We start from the raw sequence: 17945 nt of genomic DNA on the forward strand, positions 1-17945 counted from the left end.
AGTTTGGAGTACCATTAGAGCTTGAAGTAATTCAAAGGAAGACATGATGAGATCAATAATGAACGAGAAAGTGTAGTTTATTCATGAGAGGAAGTACCAATATATAGGCCAGTGATACATTGTATGTGAGCTCAAGAGAGAGCATCACAAATCCACAAATCACTCCATTGATCTCTCCATGAATCTCTCAATCACACACTACACACCTAGATTCACTCAATCACACCTACTGACACCTATCCAGGCACACCATGTGTTCACACACTCACAACCTTAGACCTTAGGACTCTAGATCCCATTACATCAATTTGTTCTTCATTCTCCCCCACAAATTGATGACCTCAACCCTAGCAGTAGTCCATGGGAAACTTCATGGCTTGCCCATCTCTAGTGGCAACACACATGATCCACAACCTGGTACTCACTCTAGTTGCATCAGCAGAGTAGACTCATTTGGGCATCCTCATCCCAACATGATCTCACTCTGACTTTGGTCTGTTGGTTTACAATTGGGAGATAGACAATGACTATGCATGCGAATACTCTTAGATACAACAAGGTAACACATAAGACTAACAATCATTTGAGGGGGACATCCCAAGGCAGAGAACCCTTATTGACCAAACACACAAAAACATTCTAAGTGGAAGATGTGGGGAAATACCCCCCTTTGATGGCATATCTTGTCCTTTTCCTCCTTCTCTTACAAGCTACCATAGTGTGGGGTACATTGTCATTAAAAAGGTTCTTGGTGTAGCCCTTCTGATCCTTGTCCTTTGCTGTATCTTCAACAATCATCTTGGTCTTCAGATATTTCCCTTGATTTGTGAGTAATGAAACCAATAATGGATTACCTCTAGCAGTTATAGGGAAGGTCTTACCTTTGTAGGCAGTGTCTACTCCCTTTACAAGTGGCACAAATGCCATGATTATGTCATCCATATATATGACATTCATTTCAAGCAACAATGGAAGATGATCAAAGAAACATTCATCTAAGATAGTCATGAGGACAAACTTGATTCTAGTTTGCCAATCTACACGTGTCCAAGCTACAAGTGTCCCTCTCTCAAACTTATCAAGTTTTGAGTAGAAGTATCTTGAAAATAATGATGATTCTATACTTGTCATGCATCAACAACTGCTTCAGGCAACACAAATACTCAGTATACTTCTAGAAAATAGTAAAAGCCCCAATTTTTGTTGACTAGTCAACACCTTTTGCAATAGATTTTGACTGAAATTAGAGAAGCAATTGCAGCAGTTCTTTGATCATGAAATTCGACCTGATGCAGCAAGATTTCAGAGGGCTTTTGCAACAAAAATAAGTTCTAGGGGTCTCCTATTAGCAGCTACAAGTAGAGGCAAAATTCCTGCACAGGTCATCAGATAGAAGTAGTAGAAGGCAGAGACCAAAAATGGCTAGATCTCTTCGAATACTCCAGCATTGCTCACCAAAACTGACAGGGAGGCTCCTTGTGATGTCGCCCAGCTGATCCTAGAAGGGTTTTGTCTGGGTAGCTTGGTGGCACTCTGATGAGATGTGAGAAGCTCTCATATCTATGTCTGTTGGGCTGTCTCGTGACGTGGGGGAGGGCATGGTCTCCTTGATCTTTGGATCCGGTATGCTATGTCAAGGGTGATGCCTCCTCTCTAGTGACACCTGTGAGAAGGGATGAGATAGACTGGACCTCAATTGTACGTACTCTGGGCTCTCTTCACATCACACGTGGAGTGTGTGTCCCTTGTGCACCCCTATCGCTGATCCATGATGCTCTCATCTCATCAAGCTCCTCTCCCTTGGCTATGCTTTGTTAGATGCATAGAAATCTATGATATAAGTCTGTGATCTATCGATGGTGACCTATGGCATTGACCCATGCTACTCTCTGGTCTGTCGCATCAGTGTGTCTCTCTGTCCATTTATCTAAAGCAGGTACATTTACATATGCTCCTCAACATAAAGATCTCTAGCCCATCCCAGCCATAAATGGAATATTTCAACATATGAAAAGAATGAAACCCAAGAGATAAAAAATAGAGTAGATATAGATCTACATGCATCACCAAAAGATATACAAATCAACAGAGGCATGCATCATTAAAGGATGAACACAATCCAACCATCTAGCTTACAAAATGAAGAGGTTGCACTTTTCTCAAAACCATATCTAGATATGAACTCAAGTGTCAACTCCCTGTACTAGTCTAGCTTGCCAACATGCCTATAGACTTAAATACAAGACTAGAAAGGCTTCAACAAAATCCAAAGGCTAACATGACAAAAGTTTCTCCAAGAAACTTGTTCCCAATGATGATTTTGGTCTCTGAAAGAAAGAAGGATAAATACAAATAAAGGATTGGCATCTCTTCCTACCTCCTCCTCCCCTCTCCTCCTCCTCCTCCCTTCTCCTCCTCCCTCCTCCTCCTTCTCCTCCTCCTCCTCCTCCTCCTCCTCCCACCTCCTTCTCCTCCACCCTTCTCCTCCTCCCCCCTCCTCCTCCTCCCTTCACCTCTTCCTTCCTCCCATAATCCTCCTTCTCAACCCTTTATTCCTTGAAGTCATGAAGGAGACTAGTTCTCCACTCTTCAACCCTGGACTCCTCCTGAACCTTGAAACCCTCTCTGAACCCTAGAACTCCTAGTTAGCTCTCTACACCTATCCCCCTTCTCAGCCCTGCAACCCCTTTCTAAACCCTTGAAATCCCGTGGGAGACCCTCAACCCATTGTTGTGATACAACCCTCTTTCTCACCTACATTAGTATGAGAACTGCTTTTCATGCTTTAGCCTACTCCTCTCACCAGATTACAACCCATGAACCTATGCTACACTTGTAAACACCTATGCTATAGCGAGCAATGACATGACTAGAGGTGACCATCACCCTCGGTACCTAGACATGGGAGAGACAGTGACAACAACATTTTGGCATCACTGTTGCCAGGGTGGTTATTGCCTAAAGCAAAAGCGGAGCACATGTTTGCATGTGTGAAAGAGAACCCCCTTCAAAAAAGCATTCAAGACACATCCCTCAAGGCAAAGGAGTGAAAAAATGCTTCCAATTGGGCAAAAGGATGAGATTCACATCCTAAACCATGTTGAACTGCATGTGTGAAAGAGAACCCTTTTCAAAAAACCATTCAAGACACATCCCTCAAGGCGAAGGAGTGAAAAAATGCTTCCAATTGGTGCAAAAGAATGAGATTCACATCGTAAACCATGTTGAATTACATACGCACATTAATACATTAACCACAAAAAATTCCCTTACTTTGGCAAGCCACTTCCATCTCTCCTCCACCTTCTGTCTCCCCCTCTACCACCACATTTTGCATCCAACTTTCCCCCTCCACCATCAACTCTGTCAACCATCCCCTCCACCTCTCACTCACCATCTCCACCCCCTCCACCACCACTTTTTCCATCAAGCTCCCCCCCTTTATCTCCATTTCCATCTCCACCACCTCCATCTCCACCTCCCATCATCCCCCTCCTCAGCACCTCCACTTATTATGTCCATCCCCCCCTCCACCATCACAAACTCCCCCACCTCCACCTTGATAGATGTGCCCTACAGAAGCACCGCATTAGCGCATATACGTCGACAAGCACACCATGTGGCTGTGCGCTAGGGCACTGCACTGCCTTGGCTATTCCAAGAAAGAGAGCAAAAAGAACTCCAGCTCCACAGGTAGATCGAGTGAGTGCAGGTTATTTAGCACCAGGCGAGCAGTTAGATAGTGACAGTGAGGCTACAGAGTCCAAGGAAGAAGATGCATTTTCTGATTTTGCATCCTCCTAAAGACGAGGGATATATTTGGAGATTGTTACAACTCTCGTCATTACACCACTCATTGATTGAGCTTCCTTGTTCACAAATCAATGGAAGCTAGATGTGCATTTTGCACGCAAGTTTTATGAAGAGGCCAAGAATGCTAAAATGCCATTTGTAGGCAATGTCACTCTCCATCCAATGAAGTTTGTGAGACTTTCAGAAGATGATCCTCAATTCAAGGAAGTCACATCTCAAAAGCGTGGAGATTTTCTCAAAGCCTTCGAAGAGTTGAAAGATAATGACTTTGCTCGTGAAGCTGATCTCTACCAAAAATGACATTGAGAAGAGATATATGCTTGCACAGAACATGTTCCTTGATAGATGCAGTTTTGAGCCCATTGATGGGCAACACTTTTGTGAAGCTTGTAGAATCGCCCTTGAAGAGGGATGAAAATGAAACTTGAATCACACTGAGTATGTACAAAAGTTTCAACGGTTGTTACATATGCTTATTTCAAAATATATTATTGAATCTAAAAGGTTGAATCTACTTCCGTTGACTAGGAGGAAAAACTCAACTCTTTCTGAGATCCTAACAAAGGCGAGGGAGTTATGGATTGGATGTGGCTTGCCACAAATGGTAAATGGAAGGAGACCTATCACTGAATACAATATGAAGCGGGCTCGTTTTCACAGATGCTTGAAGGCCATAGTGAATGATACACAGTCACCCTTGCAGGACTTGAAGACCACAGTTGCAAGATATAGGGACTTTACTTGCATACTGTTCCATGAGAAGTCAATCTTTTAGATTATCTTGGATGTTTGTAAAGCATATGAAGCAGGAAAGATATCCTATGAGGCACTAGAGCATGCGGTAGGTTAGAAAAAAAAACAATAAAGCAACTATCTATTGTTTGGTAGAGACCATTACGGTATGTTCTAGATGAAATAATGAAGGATGTATGCCAATAGTTGCTTGATGGTGACTGCTTCTTTGGGAAGAAAAGCAAGCATAGTCACTTGGATGAAGTAGTCACCAGAATGGTCGGAAGGGAAGTTGCTTTATTGGTAGTACTGTTTTTATTAAATTCAGATCAAGACTTGGCTAGCAGAGTTGCTAATGTGGATAAGCAAAAAGTCCTTGGTCTTGGTCAAATGATTGACAAGTTGTGGGCCAAAAAGTGGGTGTGTTCATTAGACGCGGATGGCACTCCAACAAAGGATGCAAGAGGAAAGATGCCAAAGATTCTAGAGAAAGAGTATGCAGAGATCAAGAAGAATATCTTGGTGCTAAACTTGCAAAGTACTGTAGCAGCAGATGGTTCAGCCTTTAGCTTCTCTTATGATATCCTCTTATCAAAGGAGGATACAAAATATGTACATGTCAATAGCATTGATACAGAGCACTTCATTGCAAAGAGCAGTGATGCTTGGGATAAGCCGTGTGTGTATATCCTGGATGAGTTGCAAGACTTTGGAGTAGCGGGATTGACCTTGTAAAGTTTATCATACACGGCCCTTTGGAAGACAAGAAAAGATCAACGTTGGTCATGTTCATGTCAGAAGCACAAAGGGATCCTCTCTTTGCTAGTTTGACATCCATTGGATATCCACTTACAAAAATCTTTCATGGTGTAGTGTTGCACTATGAATTGATCATGCTAGAAGGCATATGTATTCAAGTCTTGAGTCCATACTTGATTTAATTATTAAATAGGGGTGGCGGTTGTTTAATTCAACTTCTTGTAAATGCTCTGGAGCTTTATTACAATGAGGAAGAAAAGCCTAAACTAGATGCATCAATGGTGGACTATCAAAAGCCAAAGCACCCTGAATTGATAGATGAGATGGTATCCAACCTATTGAATGATGGATGGATGGTAGCATTGTCTCGAATGGGTTTTGTAGCTAAAAAACTGCTATGCCAAGGTATTAATGTAAATATCATTGATAACCTCTATCAAATACAATATTTTGATGCACTTTTTTACAGTTGTACTATGGTCTTCAAAGAAGAGAGAGGAGACAAAGAAGGTGACTCAGAGATTGATGACTCTAGTGCAAGTAATGAGGAGGTGGATAGATCACATGCTTGAACTACACACAAAGAGGAAGAGTGATTTTGTATCAGAGGGAGCAAAAGAGGTTTCACTTGTCACACGAGAGGGTCAAAGGCAAGAAGTAGTCCACTATGTTGAAGTCAAAGGGAAGCTAAAGAAGTGGAAAGTGTAAAGAAATTAAAACCCCATAAGCCATCCAAAGTCTTAGATGAAGGCCAAGGAAGTGGAGTAGTTGGGATGTTAAGCAAAGAGACTAAAACAGGAAGCAGGAACAAAGTCTTAGATGAAGGCCAAGGAAGTGGAGCAGCTGGGATACTAAGCAAAGAGACTAAAATTGGAAGCAGGAAGACTGGCAAGGATCCCAATCCTCAAGGTCAAGAAAGTGGAGTAGGTGGGATACTAAACAAAGAGCCTAAGCCTGAAAGCTTGAAGAGTTGCAAGGATCATAATCCTCCAGAGCAGACTGGTGAGGATCCTAATCCTCCAGAGCACCTAGAGTAGCCTATTAGTCAAGACCTTGGTAGTCAAGGGCCTGTGCTTGGTACTCAAAAGCAAGAGCTTTAAATATTCAATGTAAAAGAGATTTTGGAATAAAATAATGTATTTTGTATTAGTGAGGACCTTCTAGAAAGGGCATGTGCTTGATACTAAGAGCGAGAGCTTTAAATATTCAATGTAAAAGAAATTTTGGAATAAAATAATGTATTTTTATTAGTCACTTTGATCGATGATGTGATTATTCGGAAATATTAAATGTGTGATGAGCAAAATATATTTGTAACCTTTCTCTTCCAAGTATTGATTCCCAATTCTCCACTCACTAAAAGTAGAGCATTCACTTTCAAGTATTGATTCCCAATGCTTCACTCATTGAAAGTAGAGCATTCTCAGTGCTCCATTCACTAAAAGTAGAGCATTCATTTCCAAGTATCGATTCCCAATGCTCCACTGACTTTATTCTGAATCTTTCACTTCATACTCACCCATCCTCATCTCCTCTATGCGAATACACTTGACTCTTAAGTGCTCACCAATTCTCTCATCCTCTTTCTATTTATTCTCTCTAGTTGACTACCTCCACATTGAGATAGTGAAGTACTCCCCCATCCTAGTCCTTTGCAAACACTTTCTTCTTCCATCTCCCCACTCATGGATGTATACCAAATCGTAGGAGATGTAGAGTTAGGAATTAATAGTCTTAAAGAGTGGATTGCTGATCAATCCTCAAAGAGAGAGGCCATAATTCGACAATGCTCTGCATTGACACAGATGGAGAGAGAGGAATTTGATGCACAGAGGCGTGTAGAGAGGAGGAGACTCAAAAGATAGCAGAGAGCGAAAGACTTTTATAGATATTATAAAAACACGACAAGATCTATTTGACTTCTTAAGTAACCTTCATTATCGCAACACTCGATATGGGCAATTTGATGCGGATACTAAAGAAACAATAAGGGCCTCACAAAGAAATTATCAAGAAACAATCTATGACTGCTTGAATTTATTTCTTCATTGTAATTATATTGAGGATACAAATGTGGAGTCAATGGAAGAGTGGGTTGCTGAGCAGATAAGAGAGACTAATTATCAAATCTTCTAGTCTTCATAAGATAACGAGGGGCTCGTGACATGCTACTGTATAGAAGGCGTGTGTTGCCATCTCTTGATAGGTCTTCTGTATTAGCTACATGTGTCACAGCTTCACCTTAGAAACTCATAGCTCATCTATGTGATAAGCCTATTATTTTATGCACTCCATCATGACCTGCATGGTCTCAACCTGTGTGGCACCATATCTGGTCTCAGCCTGTGTGGCGATATATCTTGACCTTTGTGGTCTCAACCTATGTGGCATATCTCGACGTGTGTGATCTCGGCTTGTGTGGCATTATATCTCGACCTTTATGGTCTCGGCCTGTGTGGTTTGTAATGTATAGTTGATAATCTTCTCTGCAACAAGCTTGGTGGGGTTGAGCAGATTATATTACATTTTTTATATCTCAACCTTTGTGGTCTAGGCCTGTGTGGTCTGTAATAGTATAGTTGCTAATCTTATGTTGTATTCTTTGCAACAAGCCTGGTGGGGCTGAGCAAATTATATTAAAAATTTTATATCTCGACCTTTGTTTTAGACATGTGTGGTCTGTAATAGTATAGTTGCTAATCTTATTTTGTATTCTATGCAACAACAAGCCTAGTGGGGCTGAGCACATCATATTAGAATTTCAAGTATATTTTGTTTTTGAGTGGAAAATTCGCATCATGTGTGGCTCTTTTGGTAGGGTGTATTTCTACATAAGATATCAGTATATATGTATACCACCTTTGCAAGAGAATTGGTCAATCTATTAATGTTCAAGTAGTTAGTAATCCCATCAAGTAGTTGGTGTTCAAAGTTTGCTTTAAAAACTATATTAGGACTGTATTCAGGATTTTTGGACTTTTCTTTTGTCTAGTTTTGAAATTGGACTTTAGACAAGTCCAAATTTTGTGAATACATTGTTGATGGCTGTGCATCATAAGAATCAGTCTGTGCTGGTGGTCGATGGGACTGCCTCGTGCTGAGGGCTTACAGTCAAATGTGCCTCATGTTGAGGGCTTACCATCGAGAATGTGCCTCATGCTAAGCGCTTACCGTAGAATATGCATGATCAAAGACTATGGGCTGATCCATGCTAACATGTGGTAAGTCTGCACCTAATCTCTCAAGACCAATGAGGCTCGAGTACGCATCATAAACCGATATATCTTGTGTCAATGAATTACTGAAGTAGGCTCTCTTTCCCCTCACAGATCTCATCTGGAGTCATGATTGGTAGATCATCAACCGTGTGATGTGAATAGTTCCCTGTTGGAGGTGATCTGGTGCTCTGTCGAAGAGGTTTACTCGTGTATTGATGAGAGTGTCTACCCATGAGAACACTATAAAAGTTGCCATTGGGGGCTTACACTAAATGGTCAAGACCAAGTCATGTGAGAACATGTGTATGCCAAAGATTAAGCTTGTAGCGAAGTGATAACAATTGTGTGTCGGGAGTAGCCAAGAGGTTGTACAAGGCTGATGGATATGCATAGGAACCAATGCCAGAAGATAGTCAATGAATACGACTGTACACAAGAGGTTGTACAAGGTTGATGGATATGTGTAGGAACCAATGCCAAAAAATAGTCAATGAATGTTATCGTACATGGGTGGCATATGTGTGTGCAAGAAGTGTGCAACAATCCTGAATCCAAGAGGATAACTCTACCAAGTGTCAAACTGACATGCTAACCTGCCAAATGCCAAGAGTACTGAGTTAATGTCAGATGTGTGAATGTGTCTACCGATGATCGAACCAAATGGACTGAACTAATCGGGTAATATGGAAATGGTTGACTTGGCATGGTGGAGTTTAATATCCTTTATGGCTATGCTAATCTACAGCTAGACTACATGTGAAAGCATCAAATGCAGCAAAATGAATTTTAGTTCCTTCATTTTATGTGTTGGATGGCTGCAATGGATCAGGAGGTGGTTTCGATGAAGAAGATTTAATGATGCTGACCTATGCATTAGTCAAACTACATATCAAAGGTTTTCATCACATAAAGCATGATCTGGTGATCACTTTTGCTTTTTGGAGCACTGTGAAACTCCCTTTGAATCAAAAGTTATGGCCATTTGAAATATGTGCCAAACTTTGTTCACGAGGATTGGTAAAAAAAGGTGATGTGGCACTGTATGTTCACATGCTGTGTGTTTGTGTGGCACTATGTGCTTAGAAGGCACATGCTCACTGTGGAGATGATGTGGCATTGCCATGTGGCCAATGATATGGCACTTAATGCTGATTGTGCAAGATGAGGTGGTAGATGAAGTGTCTGTTGATGTGGTAGGCTGGGTCAATGATGCAATGGCAAGGTGTTGATGTGGCAGTCAATGTGGGCTGCTTATGTGGTAGCGCAAGGTCGCCACATGGCATTAGTGATGGGTTTGTTGATGTGGCCAATCCACAATCTTGCTGATATGTCAGGTAGGTGAGATGTTGACATGGCAACTTTGTGGATAAGGTGTCATGCGGCCACCATAAGAGCACCCCTTATGTAAGGGTAACCCCAAGGGTAGGCTGAGCTATGTCGTGTCACCAAAATCTTCTAGATCTCGTCGGAGTTGTGAAAGCGGAGCTAATGTACGACTTATTGGAGCTGCTCATCGTCGTCGGAGGCTATGGCAGAGGAGTGTTCTTGTCAAGAGCTTGGAGGTTAGGCTGAAGCGCATTGAAGGAGGTGAGAGCTTTTGGAAGCAGTTTGTTGTGAATGAAGGTGATGCTTGTGGGTCACTGGGTGAAGGAGGTTGTTGTCGCATTCTGTCTATTGGTTGAGTCGCTTGGCGAGCCACGTTGTGAAAGAGCTCGGTAGAGTCGTGGATGGAGACACCGTTTGTGAGCGTTGCCTTGAAACTTGCTTGGAGTCGTACGTTCATTTTGTGGGTGCTGCTGTCATAGGCATTGCAGTGACAACGCTGGCCATTTTGCTTGTAGTGCTTGGAAGCCATCATGTACAACTTGCTTGGTTAAAATGCACATATGTAGTTGGAGGACTTGGTGTGAGAGTCGATGGTGGCAGTTGTGGCTAGCTTGCATTGCTCCAAGGCTTGCTATTGAAGGTCGTTTGTATGTGTAATGCAGTATTCCTTGTAGATTCCTGTTGCATGAAACTATTGATGCACTCTTGTCCTCTGAAGATGTCATTTAAGGCATTGGCGCTTGTTGGGGCATTTTGGAGGTGCAGCTCGATGACAAATCACTGGAGGCTGGAGCTCGTAGGAGGCTTGAAGTTGAGTGCTTCTACTAGGGTGCTGGCTGATTGATTGTAGCATCTCAACTATGTTAGTTTGCTATTTTGCAAGAGGAAGCTTTGAGTCGCCCTTGCACTTGTTGCGGAGGCTGATCCTTTTGAGTGTGCTGTAGGCCTCGCTTTTGTTGTTGCCCAAAATTTTGACATTCAGAACTTCTGAGTTGGTCGAGCTAGAGAAGGAGTCTTGGTTGTCTTTGCTGAGCCTTAGTTGCTTATAATGGGGAGGCAATCATGAGGGCGAGGACGTTAAGAAGGAGAGGGGGAGAGCTGAGAGAGAGAGAGAGAGAGAGGGGGGGGGGAGAGAGAGAGAGAGAGAGAGAGAGAGAGGGGGGGGGGGGGGAGAGAGAGAGAGAGAGAGAGAGAGAGAGAGAGAGAGAGAGAGGGAGGGAGGGAGGGAGGGAGGGAGGGGAGGGGGAGAAAGAGAGAGAGAGAGAGAGAGAGAGGGGGGGGGGAGGGAGGGAGGGAGGGAGGGAGGGGAGGGGGAGAAAGAGAGAGAGAGAGAGAGAGAGAGAGAGAGAGAGAGAGAGAGAGAGGGAGGGATGGAGGGAGGGAGGGAGGGAGGGAGAGAGAGAGAGAGAGAGAGAGAGAGAGAGAGAGAGAGAAGCAAGGCTAGGAGGAGCTAGAGACGATGACAAAGAGGATGGTAGAGCACAAGTTAGGGTGGTGAATAGGATGTTTGAGTAAGATAGGGTGGCGAGGAGGATGTTTGAGGAGAAGCCATAGGAGTTGAAGGAAAGCAAATGGAGAGGACTAAGGTCAAAACAGAGAGTGATATTGAGAGAGAAAGAGAAGAGGCCCCATACTTTCATAATGCTTCCCTCCCTTCCCCCTCCCTTACACACACGACTTGACCCATAACTAAGTGATTTTTTGTTGACTTCCCTCCAAAACACACACTACTTGACCCATAACTAACTGAATTCTGGCTTTTTGTTGAGAAGGGGGAACATACTAACTGAGGCAGCTTCGAATGATTTTTCTTTCATCCATGGTGGAAAATTACTCTAACGTAGTTTAATAAAATCATTAGATTTATGACAATTTCACTATCTCATCATAAACTCAATGCAATTTAGTAAGCTCCATGATTATCATGGCCATGACAAAACGCCATGTGCTTCTAAAGGCTTCATAAAATCAAATCAACTTCAAGGATGAATGTCTCGTACATGGGAATTTTGACTAAACAATCTTATTTCTTGTGAAGGCTTCATACAACTAATGGATCTTAAAAGGCGAATATTTGAGTTTTGAATAGTAAATCTTATATATGACTTGTATAGGTTTTGTAGAATTGAACTTCATTGATGCTTCTTTTTGTCATGGTGGTGCTTAAATAAAATCATAGATAGTGTTAAAGTCCTATTCCTAGTCAAAGGAAATGATTTCTCTTTTTCAATTTACAATAAAGAGTGAAAGAAAGAAAACATGTCGCTCAAGCAATTTTAAGTCCCTAATTTAATGTTGTTAATGTTCTAAATACAAAGGTCAACTTTCTCTAGAAAGTACCCAAACAGATGCTTAGCAAAATCATTTTTGTGTGAAGTCTCGAGGGGAAAAATGTGTATAAGCCTTTCCATTAAAAATACGTTTTCCAGCCTCATACATGTTTGGACCCTTTTGAGTAAAAGTACTTGCAATCATTATCGTAATGCTATGGATTTCTATAATGGGTTCAATGATCCGATGGTGATTCTAGGATACAAACAGATTTGTTGTGCTTCCTTTAATGGGCACCATGCCATTGGGGGCGATGATCGGAGTGCATAAATGTTGTATTTTGATGATGATAATGATCCTCTTTTAAAACTACTAGATATAATCTATGGGTGAGAACACCTTACAACTTTAATAAGGGATTTTTCATGCTCCATCTCACTTTATTGGAGTTCCACTTAACCACTTGTATTGATGCTTAAAGGTTTTGAGCTACACTTTTAAATACAAAATCAACCACATACATGCTTATTCCTTGCACTTCTATTTTATAAAATAAAGGGGTCGCCTTTGTCAATTGAAGGGTACAATTATGCTTTTTGGCATAGTGGGAATCAAACACAACCATCATTGCTTATGATCTTGTACTTCAAGATGAGTTCAAATGAGAAAGCACCACCTTTTTTGAATTGAGAATAGTAGTTATACATTATGGCGACTACCATCATATTATGTGTGCCTCTTAGGGAGCCAAGACTTCATGTAAGTTGACCCTCCATCTAACAAATCGAGATATGATGCTTCATGTGACACTTGTTTAAGCAAATTAGCTACCTTGTTCTTATCCTTGACGTACATTTTACCCTTGAGAAACAAGTTGAAGTAACAACTATAACAAATATAAATACTTTTCTACCTATATGATCAATACGTAATTCTTTGAGTGGTTATAAAGTTGTAAACTCAATTGGACAAAACAAAAAGAGAACCACTCTTATGGTTCCCACATGAGCGTGTTTCTCAATATATGTTTGCTTGGGCATGAGAGATTTTATAACTTGAAGGAGTCATGTGTATAGAAGTTAAGTTCTCTCTTTTGAGTGAGTGTGTGTGTGTGTGTGTGAGAGAGAGAGAGAGAGAGAGAGAGAGAGAGAGAGAGAGAATCTTTTGAGGAGTTAATTATTATGTGAGTGGGGATACAAAATAATTTCTTTACACTAGGTGAGTGAGCCCACTTGGAAAGTAGGTGTGGAATTTAAAAGTGGGTGGTAAGAAGCCGTACGGCAAGGAGACAAAGGTCGAAAGGCACATGGAGAGGTGTGGAAAAGTCAATCTAGGTGAGGAGCGTAGGGAAGCAAGGTAGCAAATTTTGCTTTTTAGGAGACCACATTCACAAGCCCAATGGCATGGAGAGAGGAGAGAGGGAGTGTGCCCTTTTGGGCTTCTCATAGTTGGCAAGCTATTGCTTAAAGAAGATGGAGAAAAAGTAGAGGAGAGGCCAAGGAAAAGTGAGTGTGTGTGTGTGAGAGAGAGAGAGAGAGAGAGAGAGAGAGAGAGGGAGAGAGAGAGAGAGAGAGAGGAGCCTCTCTGATGGAGAAAAGTGGGAGAGAGCAAAGAAAGGAGCTTGTGGGATGAACGGTGGCATAGGAGCAGCATAGCTTGACAATAGTTAAAAGTAGAGCAAAATGTGACATGCCAACATGTTGACAGCCACTACCCACTTGCTAAAACCTGTGTGTGAGAAAAAGTGGGGGGAAAGGAATACAGCTTGTGAGTGTAATGTACCATAAAAAGGAGAAGGTTTGTATGCAGGTTGGAATTTGGTTGGGAACTGGGAAAGGGAGGAACTCGTGGAGCTACTGACCTGGTTTTTGAGGACGTGGTGATGCCAAGTCGATCAAAATGGCCTTGTGGACCTCTGTCTTGAGGCTTCACCTCAGAAACAGGGGAGCATTATTAGCAGACAGATTTGATGGGCTATATATATATATAACAGGCTACAGCTATTTAAAAAGGGCTCCAAGCTTAGCTGGAATTGGAGCTGGTTGATGTAGAGATGACAACTGCCTCTCTCTCTCTCTCACAGCAATTTTTATTAGCAGGCCCTCTTCACTATCCATCCCCGTACTAGTTTTCATGGCTACAAACAGCTCAAAGCTCGGTTGTTACAAAGTTCAAACAGTTCAAAGCTCGGCTGTTGGGCACTTGATGTGTAGCTGTCTGCCAGTTTTCTTCACTAACCTCAACCTACTTTTGCAGCCAGTTTTTATCGTCTACAAACAGTCAATAGGGTAGGTCAGGTTAGTGCAAACTTTTAGCTAGGCCTCTTCACCAACCTGCCGGGCTGCAACCACTTAAAACCGTCAACCTCACCTGTTGGGCACTTTGATGTAGCGTCCACTCTCTCTGCTTAGCAGATTTGAGCGAGTCCTCTTAATTAACCCACTTTTGCAGCCAGGTTTGATGGGCTAGAGTCACTGAAAAGCTTGAAGCTCTTCAGCTCCGGCAGCAACTTTTACTATAACCTGCAAGGCTAGAATCACTTAAAAGCTTCAAGCTCACCTGTTGGGCACTTGATGTGGAGGTGGGAACTGCCAATCTCTCTCTCTCTCTCTCTCACAAAAACACACACACACACACACACACATACACATTCACAGCCTAGTTAGCATACGCAACCTCTGGTGTCTCGACTCTGCTTCCTTTGCTGCCCCTCCTTCCCCTGTTTCTCCAGGTTTGTCCTTCATTCATTGCCTGTTTCAGCATTTCCAACGTTAAACGTACTGCCTCCCCTCTTCCTACTCATTGCCATAGTTTTGGGCTTTGTGTCACTTGCCGTTTTGGGTTCGGGTTCAGCCTCCCCTGTCTCTGCCACACTGCCACCATGCCTTCAGATTAGTGCCCGCTGCATGGTATTTTTGACTCCGTAAAGCTGCTACCGATGACCAGGAGCTTTGGACTTGTGTAGTTTGGGGTAAACTGGGCGCCTCTCTCTTCACGATTTGCAAGTTTGAAACTGTCTTGGTTGATTAGGAATCTGTAGTGTGGGTTAATCTCGATCTCTATTTCCATGAGGTGCAAAGTTTGAAAGTTGCTTGAGTAACGAGTTTCGATCTGCTGTGGCAGCTACAGCTGGCTTGCCAATGGGTGCAGTGGCTTGTCGACTGCCTGTGGTTGTGACTATGTATACATCCTGCTTTGCATGATAGGGATCTCTGTAATGCTGCATCGATGTGTTGTTTTTCTTCTTCCTTTCCATCTGCAATTCTGCATCTCCATCACAGCATGGCGGACTGTAAGCTTCTCACTTTCCTGTAGGCACCCAATGTTTCACTGCCTTTGTCGGCTACTAGGATAGTTTCATGGCCTTTTTGTCGGCTGCCTTTGTTCTTTCCGTCTTCAACACGCTGTGACTGCTGCGGCTCTGAGGATCTCTCTCTTGCACTCGACGTCTTCAACAAGCTGTCATAGCTCACAATTTCTTCTGAATTGGTGGGCTGGGGTAGATTTGAAGCATTGGTGGCTGTGGTAGATTTGAAGCATTGGTGGACGAGCACTGATTTTGCGCTCCAACAGCAATTTTAAGGTCGGGTTCTTCTTTTACAGTCGGGAAGACTCGGACTCAGCTGCAGCTAAATTGCGGTGGTGTTGGAAGTTTTGCATGGATTTGTGTGTTTGAGGGCCTGAACTACTCTTCTCAGCTTGTTTGTTCTGAAGCTGCATCCTTCAATCCTGCAGGTTGGTGTAATCGCCTTTAGTCCATCATGTCGCCCTTGCAGCGCAAGCTGCGCAGGGCTCTTGGCTCTTTCAAAGATCAAACTAGCATTGGGATCGCAAAAGTCGCTAGCACTGGTGTTCCCGATTTGGAGGTGGCGTTGGTGAAAGCTACGAGCCATGACGAAGTTCCGTTAGAGGAGAAATACGTCCAGGAAATTCTCCACCTAACTTCTTATTCTAGAGGTTATGTTAGCGCCTGTGTCTCAGGTCTCGCCAAGCGCCTGGCGAAAACGCACAATTGGGTTGTGGCTATCAAAGCACTCATGCTAATTCACCGTCTTCTTCGTGATGGCGACTCCTCTTTCGAGCAGGAGCTCTTGTTCGCGGGGAGGCGACGTATGAGAGTGTTGAATCTGTCAGATTTCAGAGACGACTCGTATTCTCACGCTTGGGACTATTCCGCCTTTGTACGCACTTACGCTCTCTTTCTGGATGAGCGCCTTGATTACAGCATTGGTGGAAAGTCCCAAACGGAGGCTAGATCTTACGAGGACCGCAGATCAAGTTATGATGGCAGATCAAGTTATGATGGCTATGGATCTTACAACGACAGCAATGGTCGTCACTTCGACGATCGGCGAAGGGAGGTGTCCGAGCAAGCCCACAAAAGCATAGCAGTCAAGGATATGAAACCACAGGAACTCCTGGAGAAGATCCCTTTGATGCAGCGATTGTTGGAACGTGTACTGGCTTGCCGACCCACTGGTGCTGCCAGACTGAATCGTTTGGTTCAAATTGCCCTCTATCCTGTTGTGAGGGAAAGTTTTCAACTTTACACGGACACTTGTGATGGTCTGGCCATCATTCTGGATGCCTTCTTTGATATGGAGCACGCTGACTGTGTTAAGGCTTTTGAGATTCATACTCGGGGAGCTAAACAAGTAGACGAACTTGCTTCATTTTACAGTTTCTGCAAGAATCTAGGAGTTTGCAGATCTTCAGAGTATCCAGTGGTACAGAGAATCTCTGAGGATCTTCTTGAGACCATGGAAGATTTTCTGAGGGATCGTTCTGAAACATCTCGCCGTCGGCGACAGAAGAGCCCAGAGCCAAGTCCTATAAGTCCTGTGAGAGAGCCAGAATTGGATGATGCCAGCAATGAGGTGAATGGGATGAAGGCCCTTCCAGCTCCACCATTGGAGGATTCTGGATCCGACAAACTGGATTCAAATTTGCAAGAGCAGAAGGTTGAACCAGACTTAGTTGATCTTGGTGATGCTCCAGTCTCTACCGAGGAGTATGGAGACAGGCTTGCATTGGCCCTTTTCTCGGACGCTGGCTCATCTGCGAATGGGAACTCAGCTTCTGGTGTACATGGAGGAGGATTGCAGAGTTCCAATGGAGGAGCATCAGCAGGAGAAAGATCACTTGCTGGCTGGGAACTCGCCTTATTGGATTCCTCTAGTGACCTTTCGAAGCCTAAAAATAATGTCTTGGCAGGAGGATTTGATCACTTGCTTCTGAACAGCATGTATGACCAAGCTTCTGACCGACAAAAGTTAGCTGCAGCTATTCCTTCTGGTAGTGCAAGCAGTGTTGCATTACCTGGGCGCCCAGCATCTGCATTTTTGGCCTTGCCCGCACCAGTGCCCGAAGGTGGAGAAGACCCTTTTGCAGCTTCCCTGGCTGTTGCGCCACCTTCATATGTGCAGATGGCAGATGTGAGGCAAAAGCAACAACTGTTGGTTCAGGAGCAGCAGCTCTGGTATCAGTACCAAAGAGATGGCATGCAGGGTTACAATGGCCTTATGAAGTTTCACAATTATGGCTACAATAATTCCTTTCAGACAGTTTATCCTGTTCAGCATTATGGAACCACCTATTATTAGGAATCATGTCCTAGATTGTGGAGGCTTGTAGGTGTACCAATAGGTTGGGCATTATTCTATAGGAGACATATCATAGGTGGGCTTACTGATTTCTATGTATGATAGTGAATATATTTTCTATGTTTTCAGATTTAACCTGTGATTTGGCTCCCAATAGATTGACTTTTTCACTGTGTTTTAGCAGCCTCAGTTAAATTTCTTCTTACAGTTCTGGTAATCATGG

The 17945-nt window shown here is 43.1% G+C and overlaps 1 protein-coding gene across 7 annotated transcripts; it reads left to right on the forward strand.

Annotated features, from left to right (window-relative positions):
• The first annotated feature begins 14454 nt into the window (after positions 1–14454).
• LOC147897657 (putative clathrin assembly protein At4g32285) lies at positions 14455–17945 on the forward strand. 7 transcript variants are annotated; one of them, XM_087380266.1, is made up of 3 exons: positions 14455–14700; positions 15623–15702; positions 15855–17944. In XM_087380266.1, exon 3 carries the CDS (start codon positions 15881–15883, stop codon positions 17720–17722), a length of 1842 nt encoding a protein of 613 aa, XP_087236392.1. In that variant the 5' UTR covers positions 14455–14700; positions 15623–15702; positions 15855–15880; the 3' UTR covers positions 17723–17944. The 7 variants fall into 7 exon arrangements, with proteins under 7 accessions (XP_087236392.1, XP_087236389.1, XP_087236388.1 ...); XM_087380263.1 differs by lacking the exon at positions 14455–14700 and adding an exon at positions 14708–14850; XM_087380262.1 differs by lacking the exon at positions 14455–14700 and adding an exon at positions 14785–15411.

The sequence above is a fragment of the Dipteris shenzhenensis genome, chromosome 10, assembly GCF_047967505.1.
Source record: "Dipteris shenzhenensis isolate YYH24624 ecotype China chromosome 10, Dip_SZ_1.0, whole genome shotgun sequence".
NCBI classification, from domain to species: Eukaryota; Viridiplantae; Streptophyta; class Polypodiopsida; order Gleicheniales; family Dipteridaceae; genus Dipteris; species Dipteris shenzhenensis.